The following is a 23,774-nucleotide window of genomic DNA, read 5'->3' on the forward strand; positions in this document are numbered from 1 at the left end:
TGGAATCTGAATGCTAGAACTGGCGGAGAGAATTTCTGGGGGTGTTCATGGTGCTTTGGTTAAAATAACAAGTTTTTTCCTTTTCTGAGCTCAGACTGTGGCACATGAATAAATAACAAAAAGCTCAGGAAGCGGGGGATGGTTTCCATAAGCCTTCACTGAGCAAAACTCAAGTTCAGTCACTGGGGATTTTGCTGCTTTAAGCAGCAGATTCCTCCTGCAGTGCAGTGTGCCCCTGGGCTGGCAGCAAGAATATCAAGCTTCACTCCCAGTTAGCTTGCTTTATACTTCTAGACCTCCATTTGTGGGAGCAAAAGGAGAGTGAGGGGACCACAACTCCAAGTTACATCTTATTTTCAGCCCAGTAACTTTAAGACTCTATTTCCTTGAGCTGCATTAATGTGTAGTCCTTCAGTCAATGCAAAAATTTCTTCAGAGGTGCTCTCTACTAGAGCTGGCTTGAATATTCGGACTAAATATATCTGACATTTAAAAAATTATTTGGAAAACTTTAAAAATACTCATTTTCATGTGAAATGTTTGCCTAGAATATGTTTCAGAGGCTGACTGGTCATTATTGGATAATGACTGGTTACCTACTTTGAGAATATTGAAAAGCATCATCTAATCAGTAGGAACTGATTTAAGAAAATGTGGAATGAATTTTTCCAAATGCATTTTTAGAAAGCAGAGGTTCTGCAAACAATTATGTGACTTAAGCAAACATCCTGGGAAAACAGATTGTGAGCAGTCTGCAGATCTTGGATAATTTTCCTGTGTGCTCTTCCCCCTCCTTCCCATTTGCTGAGATTCCTTAGTCGTGGTAGCTCTTAAAACAAATGTGTAGTTGTTGTTTATATTAGCTGTATACTTTTGGGAATAAACACACTCTGCATTGCTGAGTGGATATACACAGTTCAAATCCTAAAAGCACATTGACCTCCCCAGACAAAGCAGTGGGGGGAGGTGGGCCACAGCAGTTTGCACAGCTGTCTTTAGCAGCCCATGAAATAGCGTGGTGATGTACCCTTCATCTCTTGGGAAGTGAACAGCACCTCCCTCCCTGAGTGAGGTAGCTGTCTGTCAATCCCCACCGCTCTCCTGTGCACGCAGCTTTCCTGCAGTGTGTGTTTGGCTGTCCAGCACTGCACAGGTCAGTGTCCAGTGGTGCACATGTTACTGTGGTGTGGAATAGCTGCCTCTTGAAACTGTGTGGTGCCATTCAGAGGTTTATAACCCACCATGGTGTTGGGAGCATCCTCACCAGGACACCCCTGTGCCCTCCTCAGTTAGCTGTAAACATTTCAGTGGTCAATATTTGTGTAGCATATGTATAACTTCTGCTCAAGTGACAGCAGGAGATGGCCAGTCTTCTTTTTCCTGCCATTATCTTGTGACAAACAGTGTTTTGTTCTCTGCCCCCTGTTCCCTGAATTGTGGGCTCAGTTATCCTGAAGACAAGGTCTTGAAAACTGCAGACTTCCAGCTGCTTCTTTGACTGGCTTCATTCTCTGTCTTCTCCAGTGGCTAATGCTCTGCTTCTCTCCAAGTGTTTGCAATCATATTTAATCAATATGCTAATAACTGCACAGTGGAAATTGCTGATTCTGAGCACATTACCAGTCTAATGAATTGACTGTAGCAATAGTAGAATGATACATTAAGCAGCAGGGACATAGTGGTGTGCCTGTGTCTCTGTGCCTACACACAAAGCTTCTCTTCAAGACTTGCCCTGTCTCTTAACCTGCCATCAGGCTGCAGTGTTTGTGTTCAGGTGCTCTTGCACAGGACAAAGTCAAGATCTCAGTTTTGGGTGTGTGCCTGTGCAGGCCTGAGGTGTGACCCAGATGGAGGGGCTGATTTATGGCGCAGCTTCTTCTTGGGCCAGGCTCCCTCTGCCAGTAGGCCCTGCCTTAGGTAGAAAAAGTTTAGGGTGGATAAGGTTGTGGCTCAGTATGGGGTAAGTGCTGCTGGGACTTCTGAGGCCATCTGGATGTTACCAAGAGACAGAACTGCAGTATTTCATATCAGTTGTGGCCAAGGGTTGGGAGGCTAAGGGAAATCCATTTACAGAAACAATGTGCAACTTCCTGCTTGAGTTGTGTGTGGGAATAAAAATGGCAATAGAGAATTAGAGCAAATTTAGCAATTCCATCTCTGCCTTGGCCCTTCCTTCCCACTTTGTTAAACTGGTAAATGTCATACATGCTGGTGATTTGCTTGTCTGTCTTCTGCTTTTACTTAATATATCCCAAATTGCAAGAAGTCCGTATGACTCAGTCCGAAATAGTAGCACAGTCCTAGGAAACATGTGAGGGCGTTTTTGTCAACTCTCCTTTTTTGCCTGAGTATCTTAAGCTTGAGCTGATGGAAGTTCATAATACTTCTAATCTTGTCCTGTGTTGATGTACCTTCTTGCTGAAGGGGGTTTGAAAAAGGACAGGCTTCCACTAAGGAAGTGGATCCATTTTGTTCTATGTTTGTCTCTGAAAATGAAAGCAAGAAAAAGACCCAGATTGTTTTGGTACTCAAGGGACATGGAAGGGCTATTTGCTACAAGAATATGCAGAAGACAGTAGTATGAGTAGAGTAAGTGAACTGTAAAGTAGAATATGTGTACTGAAAACTTTTAGATTGGAATCTGTAGTGGCTGAGGATTGGTCCTGCCATCCTATTTTACTGATGGGCAGGGGGACAAGAGGAAACAAGTCCTTGTTGATAGTTATCACTCCACTGGAGTAGCACCTCGTAGTGCTGCCACAAAGTTGTTTGCTGTAGCATCTTGCCTACATTTTTATTAAAAAAATCCTTTTAAAAGAAGTCCAGAACTTTAGTAGTTCTCTTCTGGATGAAGTGGAATATTCTACTCTTGAACATTTAGGAAATGAGAAATAGACACTTCATGTAGGGTAAGCTGTGTTTGTGGCACTAATGCAAGAGGGTTTGTGGTGTTGATAGTGTGACCTTTAACCACGTGATGGCTGTTGAACTCCTGAGTTAGTCCTGGTGCAGTGCTGACCCAGCTGAAAACCAGCACATGTTCCACTAGCTTGTATCACTGCCATCAGATGACATGATCAAAGAGGGATAGAAGGAACATTGTGCCTTGGGTGATTTGTAATCAGACTGTATCTGCAGGTAGCTAAAGGATACCCATCGTAATTCCAACATGTTGTCCTTGTTTTATGTGTGTGGGAAACAGTCTCTGAGAACTGTCAGACATCTGTCAGAACTTAGACATCTCATAGGCCCTGAATTCATGTGGAGAAGGGGCATGCTTGGGAGAGGTGTTTTTGTGTATGTGTATTTTTTTTGTTGGTTTTAGGTCATTTGCTAGTTGGAATTTTATTGTTTTAAGAAAAATGTGTCTGAAAATTAATCCAGACCACTTTCAAGTAAATACGTGTGATAAATGAGAATAGCTTTTATGTGTGAGATTTTTTACCCTATAGCATAATAATTATTTTGAAATATACAATAAGTCCACTATCCCATCCAAATAACATAACCTTTATTATTGGAAAATATTTTATTTTTGCTATTAGAGCTGATTAAATAAAGCACTGAAGAGGTGATACATTAAGGCTAAGGCAATATTAGCTCACTTTCTCTTGGCATGGGTTTTGTTCCATGCTCTTCCCAATCTGACTTGCCAACTTACAACTAAATGTGAAGTATTGGGCTTTTTTTATTTGTTGTTCAGACATGAGCATTCTGACTCATCATTGTTACAGCTTTATCAGACTCTTACCTCAGACAAACTTTCAGAAAATTAAGACTTGTTCTGTTGAGTTTATTTTTTATAGGCTTTTTTTAGATGGTTTCCTTTTCAGCCACCTGCAGTGCTCTTTGCAATTGCACATGTTCATCTCCTATGAAGTTGCTTTTTTTGGCACACAAAATGCTTTTCGTTTGACATACAGTTTTGTTCTACTCCCATGGTGGTTCTTAGTGAGTCCAAACTACTGAAGAAGCCATTTAATTTTTCCTTTCTGTTGTGCTTTCCTACAGTCAAAAATATATTTAGGTTTGTATGTTTTGTTTAATTCTAGACAAGTGCATTGCTTCCAGTAAGGAAAAGGACTCAGTCAGCTACTTTAAGATGCTGGAACTCTTATGTGGAAGTTGCATAAGCATATTTCTTTTTCTTCTTTTTTTCTTTTGAATTGACTTAGTCATGCACATCTTCAGGAATACCCAGAAAAAAAAATTGAAGTTACTGATATCTAATTTCACAGACTGAAATACACTTACACATACAGCTGGGATTTTGACTTTGCATAATCAAAAGCATTTATCTGCTCTTTAGGGCTGAATACAAATGCAACATGACTGCACATCCCAAATGTTGTTCTGTCAAAAATCCATCGGATTGTACTGTTGAAACACTTCTCTTTTGAAGTGTCTTCCAATTTAAAGACTGATTTTAATCAGCAACTGGTGTTAGTTAAGCATTGAAATGTCTGTTCAGCTCACTGTGTAGAGCACTGGAGGAGAGGGGGTGGACCTTGGGAGTTCTCTTGTTGGAATCCTGTTTTGGTGAAGGGGAAGTGGTGGGCTAGAGGAAGGGCTGAGTAAAAGAACTGACATTCAGAAAGATGTTTGTGGCAGTGTGAAACTCAAGTGAATGGTTACCAGTTGTTAATTTGCCATGTGCTGTAGTTTTGATCTGATGCAGAGCTGGGTCTGTACTTCCTGTTGTGCTGTGCTTCTGAAGTGATGGGGTGCAGGGTTCAGCCACAGCTGAATCTCCTGCAAATACTGGAAACCATATTCTAGAGTGATCAGGGATTTTGTGTCAGAACAGGGAATAACACCATGGAAGGTGTTTCTTTCTCTTCCCCCACTCCTGACATTGGGTGCTGAAAAGCATAGACTTTAGGATGCAAGTGGAGATAATTGCCTTGTCTCCTCTTCTGTCTTCCCACAGAGATTTACATTAGTGATGCATTTTTTCTGTTTATTATACTCAAGCTCAAGCTCTTGAAGAAGGTATTGAAATAGCAGTTGCATTTGAAAGAAAAGGAGCTTATCTAGAACACAAAAAATATGTTGTACTCCATATAAACATGTATCACAGGTCATTGGAGAGCTAGTGTTTATTTTTTTTTAATGAATAATTAAAAAAAATTATTTTTTTTATGAACATTATTCATTTAATGAATAATGTTCATAACAGACTTCTTACTGCAGTGTATGTAGGTTTTGCCAGAGCACAGGAAGTGTTACCTGTGACTCATTTGTGTGCTTTCATTAGCAATTAAAAACATCAGTGGAAAGTGTTTAACAGAGAAATCTGGGCTGTCTGTCACTGTGTGTCACTGTGCCCAGAGCAGGCAGCTGTGGCAGTGCTGCCTGTACCTGTGCCCACCTGTGCCCTGTCTATTCCTGGTGCAGGTGCACAGCTCCAAGCCCAAGCAGCAAAGCTCCTCGCTTGGCATAGCACAGGAAGTCTGGCAGAGCCAGGAATAGAACTTCAATCTGCTGTTTTCCAGGCTCTTGCTTTTAGGCCCAGCCCCATCCCCATCCCACCTCTTCCCTGGCTGACATGCTGGCAGACAGCCGCCTCCTGCGTGCGGGGCCAGCTGCTGCTGCAGCGTTGTCTGACCTCCATTCTCCAGATGTTTGAAGTTCCATTTCCCCCATGCTTATGTGAACTTTGCTAAAGTGCTTCTGGCATTTCACCAATGCAGCAGAGAGGAGGGAGGGCTGTTGTCTTAACTGTTTTCTTTCTTTCCATAAGAAGGGCCTCTCTATAGCTGTTAAAAATCTCTTCCTCTGCAGGACTCAAACTCCATTTGCCTTCAGTTGCCATCTGCCAGTCTTACTTCCCACATTCCTCTCCCTGTTCCCAGACATGCTCTGTGGACCTCCCCTCCTTATGCTCTGTGTTGACATCATCTTCCTCTCAGTTGGGGAAAGTGGGGAGCAGGTGGTGAGGGTGTGATGGGACTTCCTTGTGTCTCTCCAAAGATGTTTCTCATTCATAGACCCTAATTCTGTGAGGTGGCATTTCACAGGTGAGACCTACTGGCTTCTGTCAGGTGCCCCATTTTATCTGATCACCCTCTCACATGAACATGCCTGAAATAACCATTGGGAGAATAATGTGAGAAGCTTCTTTCTTTCAGTGCTGTCTGAGGGATGAATATGTATCCTCCATAGCAGTCCTCCCATTTGCACTTGGCACCAGGAAAGAAGAACCAGGCATGAGCTCAAGTCTGGCTCTTGGACGAGTGGGCTGGTTTCTTTGCTCTGATTCCTGTCCTAGAATGCCGTGTACCCTCTCCCAGCCCCTCTGGTCTGTCCTTGCCCTGTGTCCCCTTTCTGGTCAGCTTCTCCAGCAGAATGCATGATTAGATTTCCTAATAGGGTACTCTGAAAAGCATGTATAGAAATAATCCTTCAGCTGAATAAGTCTGTCTTTTTCCTTTTCTGTACTGTTGTATAGGTGTATGTGCCACTCCACAGGTTGTGTTGTGGGAACTGGGATCTAGTTGGGGTCCAATTCTCAGTGAATTCCAGTCTTCCTTTTGGAAGAAAGGCTTATGGTGGGGCTATTTGTCTATGGCTAGTAATCTTTAAGCCTGTTTCTCTAGCTCCTCTTTTCGGTTTCTTGATTTTAACCACACTTTTTTTCTTTTTTAAACACTTGTAAGCACATGTTCTGTTAGTCAGGAATCAGGTTTTTGTTAAGTATGCCTTGAAATAAATATAGCTTAAACTTGATATGAAACTGTGTGCATTATTGTTTTACATTCTATGCTTCTGAATTCTAAAAACAGTACTGAGTGAATGGGATGTCTGTGCTGTACTTCACTACCTGACTACTCACCCCCTATAGCTGTCCTGATATCCCAGAAAAAAAAAAAATCTATGTGAAGTTATAAAATATCTTCAAGTGTTGCTGAAATCTGGTTTGCTTTATGCCAACATCAATTGCTAGGAGAATCTGAGAAAGAATTGCTAGTGTATATAAAAAAGGTGTAAATTCTAAATCAGGGGCTAGCTCCACAGGATTAAACTGATATATAATCTGTGTTCAGACATAGTTGAAGAAGTACTGATAGACAGTCAAAATAAGGCCCACAATCAACACTTTTTAAACCTTTCTCTCCATTGGATAATATTAGTAAAATGCATTGTTAGCATTGTGATTTTATATATATATATATATATATATGTGTGTGTGTGTGTGTGTGTTTTATGTATAGAAATGTATTTTGAAGGTGTACAGTTATGTTTGAGTTACTTCTGGAAGTGGGACTTAGTATTTCTGTCATTATTTTCCTTTGATCTCTCTAGTGGCTTTCCCCCTCTGCTGGTGACAAACATGTTATATGGACTGTGAAAGTTGTATATATCTGTGTTGCTGGCCTTAGTTCATCATGTCAATCTGTAAAAGCTCTTGAATGTGAGCCCTCTGTGCAGGAAAAGGAAGGTGGCATATCAGATTACATGAGATATGGCTTATCTGGCTCCTCTAGCCTTTTACCTTAAGAGGCCTGGATTTACCAGGACTTCAAGAGATGAAGCTTTCTGGAGAGCTTGGCCTGCTATTGTCACTTGTGTCACTTGTTGTCTGTGTGTTGACAAGAATGTGTGAGAAACTTCTATCTATAAACCTACCAAAAACATTGCTGTGTTTCCAGCTCTGGAAATACAACTCTTTAATCTATTTCAGTTGCCTCCTACATTGCCAGCACCCCATACAAAACAAAGACACAAGGTGAAACTCGGATGTCCAAATGCTTCACAGTGATAGGAAACCTTAATTTCATGGTTCAAGTTCAAAAGGCATGGCAGGATATTCTGAGGATTCTCAAATGAATTTTTGTAGTGGTGTTTAGGCAGCTATTAGCCTTAGTGAAAATTGGATTGAAGGATTGTTTATGTGAAATAAAAAGGTCTTGAAATCCTTATGTTCTTAAAGAAATTTGGGGAATTGGAAAAAGCATCTCCCTTTTTATTTTCCTCCAGTAACTGTTGCTTGTTGCTAACACTGGGTTTCTTCTGTGGATTCACTGATAAATTGATAAATAGACAGTCCTTTAGCAGACTTGATTCTGGTTACTGTCCAAGAGGCTGTTAAAAATATCTTGAAATGGTCTCTTGAAGAGGGAATAGTAAGAAAGGCCACTCCCCTTTTTATTATGAAAGTGAAAGATGACCAGTATAAAGCTTCTAAAATGGTGCCTTCATATGAAATTTGTTCAAAGCTAACTAGGAACTTGAATTTCACACAATTGATAGCCAACTGGGCTTAATAGAAGATTGCATCAGTCTTCTGCCTTAAGAGACAGGATTGACTCCCCCAGTCCCTGATAACAGAGCTGTACTTCAGAGTTTCTTTTATTTTTTTAATATGCTTTTCAGTTGTTGGTTAGCTTAACCGGGTGTCTGTGCTGAAGAACTGGGAAGAGGCAAATGCTCACCAAATTGGCCAGTTTTGGTCTGGTAACTGAGTTGGTGGGGTCACAGCTGGGGTATTCAAACAGTTTCTAGTCAATGGAATTGGGGGTTACAGTTCCCAATGCCAGTACAGCCTCATACTTTGGGGGAGATCCCCATGGAATAAATGAGTGTGCACAGTGGTGCCCTCACTCTGCTCTCCGTGTGTCCTGTGAGGCCAGGCCTGCTTGGGCTCTCCTGGACAAGAGAGAGAAGTAAACAATTTTATTTCTGTAGGTAAGCTTCTTGAGTTTCTTGAACACTATCTTGGTGGGGATCAGACCGTATGTAAGCAATAGTTTCAAGTCAAATACTTGAGTTGCTAGTGCTTTCATCAAGAGTTGGTGAAATAAGCAATTTGTAACATTGTGTAGATATCTGATTATACATTATGTCATAAAATCCCAAACTACTCACTTGAGCTTTTTCATGCCTGATGTGCCTTGAGCCCATAATTGTTCTTCTCTGTAGAGTATTTATTTGCAGTTTAAATGTGTTCACATTTCCCTGTGTTGGATTTTCTTTACAAAATAACAGCATAAAATGGTGCTCTCACTGAAGTCAGCTGTCTGACTGAGCTCATTAAAGCTGGGGATTTTATTGTTCTTTTTGTAGGTCAAACTGACTTCTTTGCAGGTGGCCTGTGCAACGTGCATTGTCCAGGTCTCTTCAATGCCTTTACTCAGCCATAACTCATTTAAAAGGTCTTACTAAATATGCTTTTTTTCTGAAAGTAGCAGTGGAATAAACTTGTATTTCTAAAACAGAGCAAGTTGATGTTCTTATTCTCACCAATTTATTTTCCTTTCAGGAAAGCTTATTGTATGTACTATATAGGAAGACAATAAAGTCTCTAGTTTTGGAGAAGAACACTAAGGGTTATAATGAAGCTGGGTTTAGGAACAGATTGCAAAGAGTGAGGGTTTGGGTTGTTTTATTTATTAAGGGATGCTGAAAGCACCTTAGCGTTTGTTTCTTCAGTTGTTTCCTTTGGTTAATACACTTCATAGTCTGGATGTGTGAACTTGTAGAAAATATTTGTTTGTGTTATAAAGTTTTTGCCTATATGTATTTTACTGCTGTGTATGACCAATCAAATCTGAAGCTGTGACTAATTTTTTGTGGGGAGTAGAATGGATGCTACCTTTCTGTTGTGTAGAATGTAAAGAGTTAAGCTTGGAATCCAGACAGTTGTACCAGAGGTTGAGGAAGGAAACAAAGCTTTCTCTGCAACACTCACTGTCCCATGCATTGCATAGTTCTGTTGACAAAGTTCAGTCTGACACCTGTGCTTTTGCCCAGTATTTTGTGTCACATCAGGCGCAGTTTCTCCTGAAAGAAGTCACTGTATTTGATGGATTGCTGTGATGTGATATGTCAAATCTAGTGTTCCAGTTGGCTTGTCTTTGACTAGAGGTCTTTGGGGTTCTTTTTCCTTATGTAATTCTTTTATCTTGTACTGTCAGCAATTCCCTTTGGTTAAGAGAACCTTGCTGTTCAGGTATAGAATGGATGAAATGGTTATCTCCATTAACTTGGAATTCAATGATGCAGTGTTTAGCATACAATCATTTAAAGTTAGAAAGGGCCAATAAGGATCATTGAGTCCAATTCCTTAAAGCTCAGCCATATGACTTAGCGTCATCGAGGTGCTCCTTGAGCTCTGACAGGCTTGAGACCCTGACTACTTCCCTGGGAAGCCTGTTCCAGTGACCAACCACCCTCTCAGTGAAGAACGTTTTCCTGACGTCCAGGCTGAAATTCCCCTGACATGGCTTCATTCCATTTCCTTATATCCTATTGCTGCTCAGCAGAGCAGATCAGCACCTTCCCTTGAGGTGCTGCCCACCTTGAGGAAGTTGTCAGCTGTGATGAGGGCACCCCTCAGCCTTCCCCTCTCAAGGCTAAAGAAGCAAAGTGACCTCAGCCACTTGTATGGCTTTCCCTTGAGACCTTTCGCCCTTCTCTGGACATGCTCTGATTTCAGTCTGTCCTTGCACTGAGGTGCCCAAAGTGCACACAGGACTTGAGGTGTGGAGCAGATTCCTTTGGGGGAGGTACAGCACCAAGTTTGTGCAGAACAGTTTGCTGAGCCTTAGGACGTGTGATTACAGCCAGTGCAGTAGGAAGATGGGGGTGCCAAGTGGTAGCAGGTCATGCTGCTTGCATGGCTGATGTCTGGGCTTTGTTTGTATAAAGTAATTGTAATCTATTCTGCTGACATTTAGGTATGTATAGCACTCATGCCCTGTAATCAGGGCTCTACTTGTCTGAAATAAAGTGTTAGTAAGAGACCCAACCCTATATTTAACTACAAACTGAAAAAGCAAAAAAGAGAAACAATGTCAAAATTACAGAAGACTGTTGCTAGTAAGATTTGCTTAGTTTTCCTTGTCTCCTTGCTTTAGAGAAATTGGCATCTTATGGAAGTCTGTGGATTGTGATCCTACATTCCTTCTTCTCTGAGTGAGTTTAGGGAAAAATTGAAAAGTTACTGGCTTGCAGCTCTGTGTGGCACAGGGCATTTGTTTGTATGATGTGAAAGTTCTTCAGAGTATTGCATGAAATGGCCTGAAAAGCTGTCATTAAAAGTAACCTTAGGATTTTTTTTTTTTTTTGGTCTTATGTGTTTGAATGTTAGATTTTTAAGACCAAGGAAAAGTCTTTGAAGTGACTTTTTGCTCTTCCTTAAACTTGTAAGTTGCAGTAGTTCAAGAGAAAAGGATTTTGTTTTTCTTTTTCCTTTTTTATTTTAGTAACCCCATATGTGTGAGCTTTATTAAAATGTCTAGATACCCTTGTATTAGCTTGGCCAGAGCTAGTAGAGTTTCAGTCTCTATTTATTGTAAATTGTTTGTTCTGGGCTGGCATGCCCTAGCACATGAGTAGAGTGGTATCTGCAGCACAGGATAATAAAAGAACAACTATTTGCTGTATCATTGCTGTGCTTCACTTGGCCTTGAGGCTACTTCTAAGGAAGCAAACAGTTAAATTTTAACTCCACATCCTGTTGTTCAACTGTCTGCTTTTTTTAATTTTATATCATTTAAAGAAGACAAATATTGGAATCAGCTAATAATTAACAGTTCCTTCAGCCTCCAAGCTTATGGATTAGCTGGCATAGTCCCTGGCACTCAGTTGTAGTGGCAAAGGGGTTTGTTTGACAAGTTCATTTAAATTTGCTTCCCAAAGGAAACACATTGTGCTTCTGGAAGACTGTCTTTTCTCTCTTCTCCAAATCAATACAAAGCTGGGCTTTGTCTCACTGGATTATGTTTCTAGGAGTGAAAATCCCTGCCCTTTCCCCCAAATCTTAAATTATGCTATGTATTTGTTTCAGCATAGGTCACAGATACCTGAAGCTGGTCTGACTCTTGCAAGCGCCTGTTAGCCTGTGCTAACCCATGCCAGTTAGCCATACTTTGTTCCTCTCCATCTTTACCTAAAAGTAGGTTTTGTGATGAATTCACAAACCAACTACTGTACAGCTGACTTGTTACCACATCAGAACATGCACTCATAGCTGCACATGTCAGGTGTGACCGGAGCTTTAGGAATGGTCTGTTTTGGCTGTTACCTGGTATATGTGGCTTGCCTTTCTTGGAAATTTAACTGTTGACTGGCTGAAAAGCTTTGCTATCCTACTAAAAATTGCTTGTGTGTTGAGTTTTTCCTCTTTTGAAAGTGAAAAATATCACATATGACTAAACAATAAAATTCCACAGGAACATCAAGCAGATAGAAATGAAAATAGAAGAATGACCAATTGTTGTGTGCTTTGTTTTACATGATGTTCACATAAGACTTAATAATATGCAGATCTAAAAAAAGCCCACTAATTTCTTGAAGAGGTAAGATGCTGTCTGGTAGCTCTGACAGGCAGCCTGTTGCTCTGGGCAAAGCATATGCTGTGAGCCTTTGCTTTGCATAGGGGTAAAATCCTGCCTTGCTTTTCCAGTGCACCAGATGTGGTAGGAGTTGAAGTCTTGTTTGCTTTGAACAGCAAATTAGTCTCTTGCACAGGCATATCTGAATGCCTTTCAGGATTTACATATGTGCCCTGTTGCTGGCCCTGCACTGTGATGCAGTACTCTTTTTTTTTTTCTCACTGAAATTCATGCCAAAACCTTACAATTCACTGCTCCATACTTAATTTTGGATAAGCTGTCTGATAAAATTAATATATAGTATTTTCCTGTTCTAAGAGGTACTTTCATTAATGGCAATTTGTTGCAATATTACTTGAGTCAGTTTCCAAACCATGTATGGTACAGCATCTGTTCCGGAATTTCTTATCCTCTGTTCAGAACTTTCATTGTCCATTGAAGGGAAGAAAAGTCAGTTTCATGGACTACCTGCTAGAAAAAGATGTGGGTTTTTTGTACTCTGAAGGGCTTTTTTTGTTTTGTCTTTTATCTTTTGCTGTCAGTGTTAAGAGAACTCTTAGCATAAAGATGCATTTTTGTCCATCCACTGAACAAAAAAATCAGTTTCTTAGTTACAACAGGTTTGGTTTGTGAGGATTAAGTAGAAGCATGGATTTATTTCTAGGGACCTAGCTGTATTTTCAAGAACCCTACTTTGAAACATGGTTGTATGTTTTTTAAATTGATGTTCTCAGCCTCCTAAATTGCAGTGATATTCAGGGGACTTTAAAATTGGTTCTTTTTCTCTCACATGCAGTGCTCACGTATTACAAAATATGGAGACTTGTTTAAGAGTTTTGTAAGACAGTTTGAGTTATTGAACAGAAAGGTTCCGGTTCTGCAGAAAAATTGGAAGAGAGATGAACGTGTAGCACAGCCCTCATAATTCTTTCAGCAAGATCAAGAAAACACTGAAAAGGCAGAACTAATATGTATGTTTCAGTCTCTGAAAGGAAAAGAACAAACTATAGCTGCATTTGAAAAAATTAGACTAATCTCATTCTTTAGACTTCATTCTCTCGTCTGTGAAATTGGCTGCCAGAGAAAATGTGGGTGCAGTGGGTGGTACCTGATACTGATGTAGGTAAATACTTGATGTATTGGACTGTCTTATTTGGAAAGGCATTTTTAAAATTCTTGACTTAGGGATTTTTCAGAATGTGAGTGTTTAGAACAATAAAGCTTGTTCCATAGTTTTACTGGGATGTTTAATTAATTTATTCCATATAAGCTAATGCAGACATACACACTTAATGTCTTGCATTGCTCTGGAAAATTACAACTCTTATTTCTATGAAGATTCTGTGTGCTTTCAAAGTAAAAGAACCTTCTGCAGTGTTACAAGTAGTCTGTTATTTAGCTGAAGCTGTGAGAACAAGATTGCTTGGTATTATTGTTCTTAGGTGCTTCTCTACCTGTATTCCTGCTTGTAATCTGCAATGCTGCCTATCAGAACTGTTAAGGAAGGGTCTTACAATTTTATGTCTTTGTATAGTCAGGATAATTTAAGATTATTTGAGCATGTGCACCAGTTAATGAAAAAGACAGTTCAGCTGAAGACATTTCATTTCACAGTGACCGCTGAATGCTGGCTTTCCTAGAAATGTTAATTTCCTGAATACTAATCTTGCTTTTTTTATCTTGCCTCATATAGGAGCAGAAATATCAGCTAATTTTGGCCTTCATCTTTGACTTTGCTTCACTAAACAATACCTTGCCCATCACAATATTCATTTTAGATTAAACCATTTCTTGATATGTACCAAAATGAGGTAGGATTTAGGATGACAAGGATTTTTCTTTCTTTCTGAACCTTCACCTTTTTTTTCTGTGATAGCCTTTCTACGAAGAATTGATGCTTATAGATTAAGATTGATTTTCCTCAGTGGATAAAGTGGTGGCTTGAGAGGTTTTGCTCAAAGGGGCATTTTGTTGTCAGATACCATCTCCTTCATTGAGATCCTGAGGTTCTAGTAGGTACTAAAACCAGTACATTCAATCCCTGAATCTTTTAATAGGCTTCCTAGAAATGGGATTTCTGTGACATCCAATGCTTGATTTGCACTTGTTCTTCAGCTAGGGCTTAAGCTGTGATTATATTCCATGTAGAAGAATGTGCCTGTTATGTGAAGCTTAGTCTGATTTTTCACAGACTGCTGGACTGATCTTTATCTCCTTTTTTTCCTGAATAAAATGCAGCATATTTTATATTCCTTTACATGCATCTTTAAAGCTTTATTTTATTCTTTCAGTAAAGCTGCTATGAGCAGTATGACTGAAACTAGCCCCAGTGCTGAAATTGGTCCCTACTTGTGCAGACTCTCACTCTGATATGCACTGATGGCTTTGCTGAAAGAAATTACCACACAGACTTCCCAAGCTGAGTCCCCTCCGGGGCTCTGAGCAAATTGCTTAGCTTGTCTGTCCTGGTTTCCCAGCTGTGGAGATGGAGTAATTTATTACTAGTGTCAGTCATAAGAACACTGAGGGTTAATCTGTCAGGACTGTATCTGTATAGTGTCTTTAGGGTGTCAAAGGAATAACATATAATTGTAATTTTATTATTAATATTGGTTATTTCATTAAGGTGTAATTTTCTTACAAGGTTTGTGTAGATTAAACTCATTTCACCAATAAACTGGCATCCTTCCAGCAGCATTAACATTCAGACTCTTTGTCTAACAGTGAAACCTAAACATGTAGCTAGCTCTGTAAAGAAAACAGCAAATGCCTAAAGAAATCCATACTTTCTTGTTTTTAATCTAGACTGTGGACATCCATAAAGAAAAGGTGGCTCGCAGAGAGATAGGCATTTTGACGACCAATAAGAACACATCAAGAACTCACAAAATTATAGCACCAGCGAACATGGAACGTCCTGTAAGGTATATTCGAAAACCTATAGACTACACGGTGCTGGATGATGTTGGCCATGGCGTGAAGGTAAGAACCTGGACACTTGAGGACCCAAAGTAACACAGACCAGGAGGCAGGGTCGGGGCAGAATGTTACTGGTACTAAAATGTGTAGCTCCTTTATGGTAGGAAGGGTTATGGGTGTGATGTGCTCCCACATACAAACGTTTCAATAACATAATGGATTGGTTTACAGTGAGGGTTTTTTGAGCAATGTTTTCCTTACCCTTGTGACTGTTAGTGACAGTCACAGCATCAGGAAATAATGGCTCATCATCTTAGGCTAATGACTTGTCAAAAAAGCCATAACTGACTATTAAAATTATCGCTACTTCCTCCTCTGCCTTAAGTTATCACTGCCACTCAGTTTTTCTCAATAACTAAAGAAATAAAGGAAGTAATCTCTTATGGGGAAGTTGGCTGGTGGGGTGGGGGTTTTTGGTTGGTGAATGGAAGAAAAAGGGGCAGCTAGTTTGCTTTTAAATCTCAGTGGCTTTTGATGTCTTACTCCCATTGGACAGCCTAACTTTCCTTTTCTCTAAATAAAAACCTTAGTTAGATAATGTCTGTCTATCTTGAAATGGTTGTAGATGGAATGAATTAATTTAACACCATTTGCTCTCTGGTTATCTTTTTGTAAAAAATACTTTTGTATCCCTCTAGACCATGTGTTCAAAGTATATTCAGTTTGCAACAATCTTCTCTTGGATGGCATTTATTCAAAGCCTGTGTATCCTCTAAAGGATAGCACATCTCTTTATGTGCTCTGGTCAGTGAGTTGTGCAGCTGTATCAGCCCATCAAGTGCCCTTTGAATTGCTGAGCTTGAGGAAAGGATCTTTGGAATGACTTGGCACAGCAGAGACCAGGGAACCTCCTGCTTCATAGTAGCCCTCCAAATATCCACAGGAGTCTAATTCCAACACAAGTTCGAAAGCAGTTCTATACCATGACAGCTGTAGACTATGAATTAATGTAGTGACTTCAGGCTACCTAATTTTTTTTAGTTTATAGGTGAACCTGTATTAAACCTGTAACCCAGGATTGTTTTTCAGTAATAAATTAAGCCAGTCTTGATGAATAAGTGTTGTGTAGAAGCCTGACACAGACAGATGTATTCTGAATTGCTATAAAATAGAAACACTGGAGTCAGAAAAACTGATGATTTTTCAGTACAGCCTGCATTTGAAGAGAATGTTCTATGAATAGAGAGTACAGAAATTCAATGTCAGGTTATTGGTTTCTGCATTTAAGTGCTCCAGGGATCAAGTGCTGTAGAAGACTTTAAAAGTCAAATAATTACTGTTAGTCTCTGAAATTGATGCTTTGCTGAACTGCTTGTGTTATGGAGACTCAAAACAGGTTGTTTGATCCATGAAGGCTGAGGTTATTAAGGGTTAGCTGTTGCATCTTCCAATATCAGTATTTGCTTTTGGGAGTACTACTGCCTTTATTCATGTAACCCTCTTTTTTTAGTGGGTGCTGTTTACTCATTTCTAGGTAGTTCTTATGGAATGGTTTTGGTAAAGGGTTTTTTTGAAGATTAGTTGTTTATTCTATACTGAAAGCTTGGTCTTTTCAGAGGTGAAAAAGCCTCTAGTAGTAACCAAATGGCCAACTCAATTACAAGACAGCTGCAAATTATATCTTGATATTGTTTATTTGAGTGACTTGCCTAAGTCTGTTTTACACCTGTCAAAGGTATGAAACAGTTGGTATTTTCTATGTAAAGTTGTTATACAAAAGAAATAAACTGCCAGCGAGACCTCAGGTATGTAGTTCAAGGTGGCTGCCATGTGTTAGAGACACTGTTGAAAAGAGTGTCCTGACTTAATGACACAATTAAATATTTTAGCCATCTTATTACTTGGGTTCCGAGAGTGTGACACACGTCAGGGTTCTGACGGAAGTAGCTTACTTAGTCACCTAGATGTAGGCACTGATGTTACCAGAAAATCAAACCAAAACAACTTCAGGAGCTGGATCAAGTCCTGTTGGAAGTCAGCACAAAGAAATATGATGCTGAAAATCTGAGTTGCCTCTTGAATCTACAGTTAGGGGAGAACATTCAATAAACTGAATTACAAACTTGTCTCGTCTGGAGTGGTCTTAAAAGATGCTTCAGTCTCTGTTAAGTCTTAATTTCTTGGGCAAAGATTTGGACAGCACCACGAGTTGGACAGCAACATGTCCAATAAGGCCTTAGAAAGCATGTTTTTCTAGAGAAAAAGAAGTTTGAGATCTGCTTAGAACAGTTGTCAGTTTGACTAACTTGCAGATCCTTGAATGTTTTCTGTTGTACCAACTGTCAATGAGATACAGCACATATATTGGCATTTAGGTATTAAATAAAAATGATACAACACTTTGAAATCTGTAGATGACAATTTATTGCTGTTAGTGGGACTCTGTTCTGGTGTAGGATTTGATAAAGAAACATAAAGGAAAAATACAAGGAGGAGAAATCAAGGATATTGGATTCAACTGGATTATATCTGTTTCTGCTTTTATGTATTCAAATATTGATCCTAGGAAAAATGTTGTTTAAATATGCAGTATATTTTAGAGGGTGATCCTGAATTGTTTCATATGGAAAGTGTAGATAAAAATAATGCCTCACAGAGTTAAATAATGAAATTAGGGAGGTGTGTAATCCTCAGGGTAAATGCTGTCTTCACCATATGTCTTCCATCTGAGCAAATGCAAAACCACCTCGTGTGTATACTCACAGTTCATTTTCTTTGTCTCTGCTTGTGGTGGCTGTGTAGAAAGGATGCAAAAGCAGATGCATGTGCTTGAGGCATGGAGAAGGGCTCTGCATGCCCCCTGTGTCTCCCATGCATGCAGCAATTTCTGTGGGGGAGCTGAGGGTGGGGGTGGCAGTGGTGGGGAAGCAGCTGCTCTCCATGGCAGTTTCCTCACTGATGGGAGACACTTCCTTGGAAGGCAGTGCTGTGTCTCCTCCAGCACGATCTGGGTTGAAAAGCTTTTGTGGAGCATCCTAAGATCACAGGTGCTTTCTCCTTCAGCCTGAAACCTCCACGGCAGCCCCAGAGTGCCCCAGCTGTTGCACTCCCTGCCCTTCCCTTTGCAGGGACAGATACATACAATGTCTCCAAAAGTTGCTTTTTTTTTTTTTTTTTTCCTAATATACATGCCTATGAAGCTGAGGCTGGCATCAGTCCAAATCAGGAGGGCTTTTTAAGTTGGTTTGCTAGGAAGAAGGCTTTCCTTTGCAATACAAATATATGTTGATGGCTCCAAGAAACACGCAGGGAGACATTTTTGCTGCTCTGTTAAATGGTTGCTCAGCTGTCACCCTCAGGCATAGGGGAATGTAGCTAAAGTAATTCTTTGTAAACAAGAGTAAGTGTTGTTATCTACCTTCCTGTGTAGAGCTTGGTTCAAAATTATTAGGCAGAGGCTACTTTAACATTTCCTTCCTCCTCTTCTTTTTTTTTTTTTTGTGCAAGGAAAGAAAAAAATACTGTGCCAGCAAATAAATAGGTCAAACACAATTACTCATACAGAAAATCCTTAGTTGAAGAGCGGGGAGAAGGAGGAAGCTTTGGAAGCTGCCTTAAAAACCTTAAATTTCCACTTAAAAACCAAACTCAAATTGGCCTTTGAATTTATAATAATCTTCTTTTTGAATAGAAGGCAGGTGGAATTGCAGCAATTTGTAAAATGGCAGCTAAGTAGAAAATTGAAGTGATGATGCCTTATGGTTAAAGGCAGATAAAATGTTGAGTGCATGCCTAATTGAAATGCCCAATAGCTGTAATCGGATCAAGTTTATTTTATGGAACTAATAGTTCTTCAAAACCAAACTTCAATTGTATATAAAGATTGATCCCTTTTTGGTTTTATTTTTAAGGAAAAAAATTGTAATTTTGTCACCATAAAGAAATTTTCATTTGGCACATGAAAGCTGTAAGAAGTTTTTGTGCCCAGAAAGTTAAACAGGAGTTAAGCATTCAGAAATCTTTCTCAAGCAAATGGAAGTTGGAAGGACTCTCTTAAAGTAGGGATTGGGTCAGAACTGGACAAACACTAAGCTTAGAGAAGGGACTCTTGCTCTTACCCTTCTCAGCATGTCCTACTTGTCTGCAGTCCATGCTTATATCTGTCTCAGTGCAAAATGAAAATGCAGATGAGATGCTGATGGGAGGGTGAAAGGCTACCTAATCAAGCTTATTTACCCTTTAGGATAAGACTTTTTATGTGTAGCTGCTGGAATATTAAATTTTAAATAATTCACTCTAATAAAACCCAAGTGAGATAGAGATTCTGAGCTGGAGCTGCTGCTGCCTTTGTCCCTTCCCAGCCTCTGTCAGACATTCACGCTTCAAAGGATGTCATGTTGCCAATTTCATTAATGTCACATCATCCCTCTGGGGTCAGGCCAAACAGTAAATATTGCTGTAGGGTAAAGAATGCTTCTCTGGGGGAAAAAGGAACTTCCTGTTGCCAACTCCAATGACTCTGTTGTGAGTGTTAACACTGTGTGCTTTCCATAGGGCACTTGCTACTGGAAAGTCAGAAGTGTGCCCAGTGTCATCTGACATAATGTAGGTTTCAAGCCTTTCAGCTTGCAAAAGAAACTCAACACTTTGAGGTCTCTTTATTTTCTAATTTTTTTTATGCTAGTCTTAGTTTATTGTAGTTAGATTCAATGTCACCAAATCAACTGAAAAATCTTGAACAATTTAAAAGCAGGAATCTAGGTGTCTTTCTCTGAACAAGACTTGTGAGTGCTGAGGACAATGTTACATTTGTCTATCATCTACAACAGGTTTTTGTATGCTAATTCTTTTAATTGGAAAGTTAAACCAAAAAAAAAAAAAAGGAAAAATAAAGAAAGAAAGGAGAGAAGCAATACTGACAAAATACATCTGATTACTGTTAACAGAAGACTGATGACTAGGTTGCAAATATTAGCAGGAGAGGTTAAATTTCCCTGAAGAGAGACTTACCTACATATGGTCAATTTTTAAAGAAATACTAATTTGAAACCTGCCTTTCCTGGAAATAGTCTGCTTTACTGTAGACTATAAGGAAATATAGACATTCTGATAAGAAAATTGAGACACAGGCATCATTTCTTTAAAACTGCACAAAACTAGTGTGGCAGAAGTATTTTACCCTGAGTGTCTGACACCCATATACAATCTGTCTGCTGAACATCTTTGATTACATATTCTGCCAAACTCTGTATCTTGATTTCTGTAAGGAAACCATGTTCTAAGCTTGGTGCTTTATCATTTTCTCAGGCAATCCCTGCCTTCACATACAAGCACCTTTCCAGCTTCTGTTTTTCTTGCTCTCTGTCACCATGTCATATTTCAGAACTGCCTCACCAATGAGAGAAGAGGCAATCTTGTGCAAAATTGACTTGCTGCACACACATAATAGCATTTCTAAAGGTCTTTTGGGCAGCTACCTTTCTGTAGGGGCATTCTTCCATGACTCATAAAGGAAGTAACTTTAAAAGGGAAGTTGACTAAAGAGTCAAGAGTGACCAAGTGGGGTTTTTTTCTGTTGTTGCTGACAACCGTGATTACTGGTCAAAGATGACCTGTCTTTGGCTGAATATTGCTTTTACAGACCCCACATATAAAAGTTTCAAGTTTGCCAGATATTTACTATTAATGGAGATCAGACTGACACACTTTAAACCCTTGTTTCCATTGAAGAGCATTTATATTGGGTGGTCTTTAATGACCTCTTTCAGTCATCCTAGATATGGCAGGATATAGAGTGCAATTGGCTCTTTAAATTCAGGAGTCAGAGAAATAATGAGTGAATACAGCAGGGGAAGTACAACCTGCATAGAGATTTGAAGTTTCTGCACTCTGAAATTGCAGAGTTCATAGCTGAAATGTGCAGGAGAAACTTGCTGAATATCAGCATGATAAGGATTTTGCTTCTGTGTGCAGGTGGTCTTTTGTGTCCTTACAGATAAATTTGCTCATATAAGTGAGTTACTTGCAATCATCTCTACCCCTAGTTTTCCAAGCACAGTTTATAGCTCAAATGATAGATTTATAGTTCCCTGAATCATGACTAATGTTCCCCCATGACTTGTTACTTGGCATGAAAACCTATTAAAAACCATTAAATGGCTGCCTTCTGAGGCCAGCCCATGGAGTCCCTTGATGTCTTGACATCCTCTGACTACCAGTGGGTACTTTTGATTTCCTCACACCCTTTTCATGCCAATCTTGGTCTTGTCCCTTTGACCTCAGGTACAGCAACCTGCAGTACTGCCTTTAGGAGAAGGTGTTTTTGTACTCTTCAGACTGCCAGAACTGAGTATGCTGGAACTGCCAGAAGAGTTGCCTTAAGCAAATAATTCTCTTGGTACTAGCAGTCATTGCTTGCCCTTGCAAACCCACAGCTGAAGTTCTAAAGTCCAGGTGCTTTGAATTCCTGGCATGAGTTACAGGAGCAGCCTCAATTTTGGCTTTGATAGATGCCTTGCATGGCTGTTGCAAACACCTGTTCTGCCTGTTGCTGTAATTGCTTTGCTCCTTTCCGGCCCATTGCTGGCTCTCAGTCCTAGGCCAGCCTGTTCTCCCATGCTCTCCAAACCCTATGGATATGTCACTCCCCTAGCTGTAACATTTTGGAGATGAGCAGCCTTGACTCTTATTTCTCAAACCTGAGGTTGTGGTTTCTTTCTCCTAGTTTTGTGACAGCCCTTAAAGCTTTATCCAGGACAGCCACATGCTTGTTCGGTTTTCCCTGGAAAGGCAAGATTTTCCTGCTTGCTTCCTTAAAACATCATCTGCTATATCATTGCAAGAAACCCCAACCAATACTGCTGCCTATTCTGTTTCCTTTCTGGGAACATCCTGGTCTGTCTAGTTCTCACCCTCAGCATCACAAGCATCCCCAGGAAGCCTACAGACTGTTTTTGTTCTGGTGTGTGTCATCCAGGATGCTAGTATTGGGTTGAGAACGGTCTCCTGTGTGTGCAGTAATACAAGTAGCAGGAGGAGAAGGGAATCATGCTCCTCACAGCTTCTGCTCGAGTTCTCAGTAATGCTCTTCATTTGACTAAGCTTTTTCCATTTTACACCTCCTGTCTCTTATTTTATACCCTCTCAGAACAATCTCATCCCTCTTCAAGCTGTGAACTGTGTGCATGCTACCACTTCTCCTCCTCCTGCTCTGCATGTCCCTCCCTCCTGGCTCTGACCTTCCTGGTACTGATCAGGCACTTGGTGATGGTCATGTCCTCCCAGCAGGCTGGCTGCCCTAGAGGCATTTGTAGAGAGATGCTTGCATACACATTAAGCACCTACCTGCCACTCTTGTAGGTTTTCTGCTGCCTTTTTTCACCTCCTCCTTCACATCACACTGAGTCTAGACCCTGCTGCATAAACTGTTCTCAATACCAGGCAGATTGTTTAATTGCTTGGAAAGCATCACATTTGGTTTTCAGACCAAGAAATGCAGCAATGTTGACCTAATAAGCTCAGCCAATAAGTAAAAGAAAAAAGTATCCTCCTAATTAATTAGCTTGTTAGCCATGATTAAATAGCCATATGGTTCATATTGCTTAGGTTCATTTGCCTTCCCCCCTTACTTAGGTCTTCTGGATCAGGAGTTGCTTTCCCATGTGAATCCCCGTTCCTTTTGTGTTCTGGCCTTCTGTTTTCCTGCCTGTATGACTCTTGTTTGTATTGACAACAACAGAGAGGACATCTACAGACCTTTGTACATATAGAAAACAGTATGACAACAGTTTCTAATTCTTCTGAACAATCATGTGTATATCTGTCTGTATAGTGTTTAACTGGTAGCAAAAGAGATGAAGCTTACCTGCTGTAGTCCTAGAGACAGGAATAAAGGTCAAGAGCTGTTGGACTTCAGATAAATGTTTGATGTACTTAGCAGTAGAAGGTTTGAAATAAGAGGAAGATTAAACGAATTATTGCTACATGTTGATATTCATAGTGTCACTGCAGTGGAGACAGAATTTAACAGGGATTAGGAGGGGGATGGAAGGTACTCACCATAAATGCTGAGTGACACTGCACAAGGGAAGGGAAGGAAGGAAGCTTTTTGCTTTTTTTTGAGGCAGGCAAATTTAGTAGTAGTGGCTGGATAAGAAACCATGCCACCCTTCCTTTTAAGCCTTCAAAAATTTCAAGCAATGTCTGCTGGGGAAGGACAGAACCAAGAGTTTCATTTTTTTGGCCTCCTTTAACAAATTCCTTGTATTATGCCATTGCTGTTGGCAACTGGTGAAGTAAGGAGAAGGGTCACATATTCCTGTGAGAAGAGAAAGCAAATTTCATTACTAAGGGCCTGTTTTAAAAATACACTACTTAGGAGAGTACTCTGGCATCTTGGGAACTGAATCTGCATGTTTATCCATGAAATGAGTGTGTGGGGACAGAGGTGGTTTAAATGCCTGTGAACTCTGCTGATGAACTTCTGCCCAGGCTGGGAATAAATGGATTGACCTTCAA

At 40.1% G+C, this 23,774-nt stretch overlaps 1 protein-coding gene across 11 annotated transcripts in view; it reads left to right on the forward strand.

The window, feature by feature from the left end:
* Positions 1 to 23,774, forward strand: part of ABI1 (abl interactor 1) — a 77,375-nt gene that overhangs the window by 33,543 nt on the left and 20,058 nt on the right. For 10 of the 11 annotated variants that reach the window (XM_074534626.1, XM_074534627.1, XM_074534642.1 and 7 more), the window contains exon 3: positions 15,144 to 15,320. The exons of the other annotated variant lie outside the window; for it this stretch is intronic. In XM_074534626.1, the coding sequence (XP_074390727.1) occupies positions 15,144 to 15,320 (177 nt within the window). The remainder of the gene's footprint in view (positions 1 to 15,143; positions 15,321 to 23,774) is intronic. 11 annotated transcript variants of the gene reach the window in all.

Source organism: Zonotrichia albicollis, chromosome 1, assembly GCF_047830755.1.
Source record: "Zonotrichia albicollis isolate bZonAlb1 chromosome 1, bZonAlb1.hap1, whole genome shotgun sequence".
Taxonomy (NCBI): domain Eukaryota; kingdom Metazoa; phylum Chordata; class Aves; order Passeriformes; family Passerellidae; genus Zonotrichia; species Zonotrichia albicollis.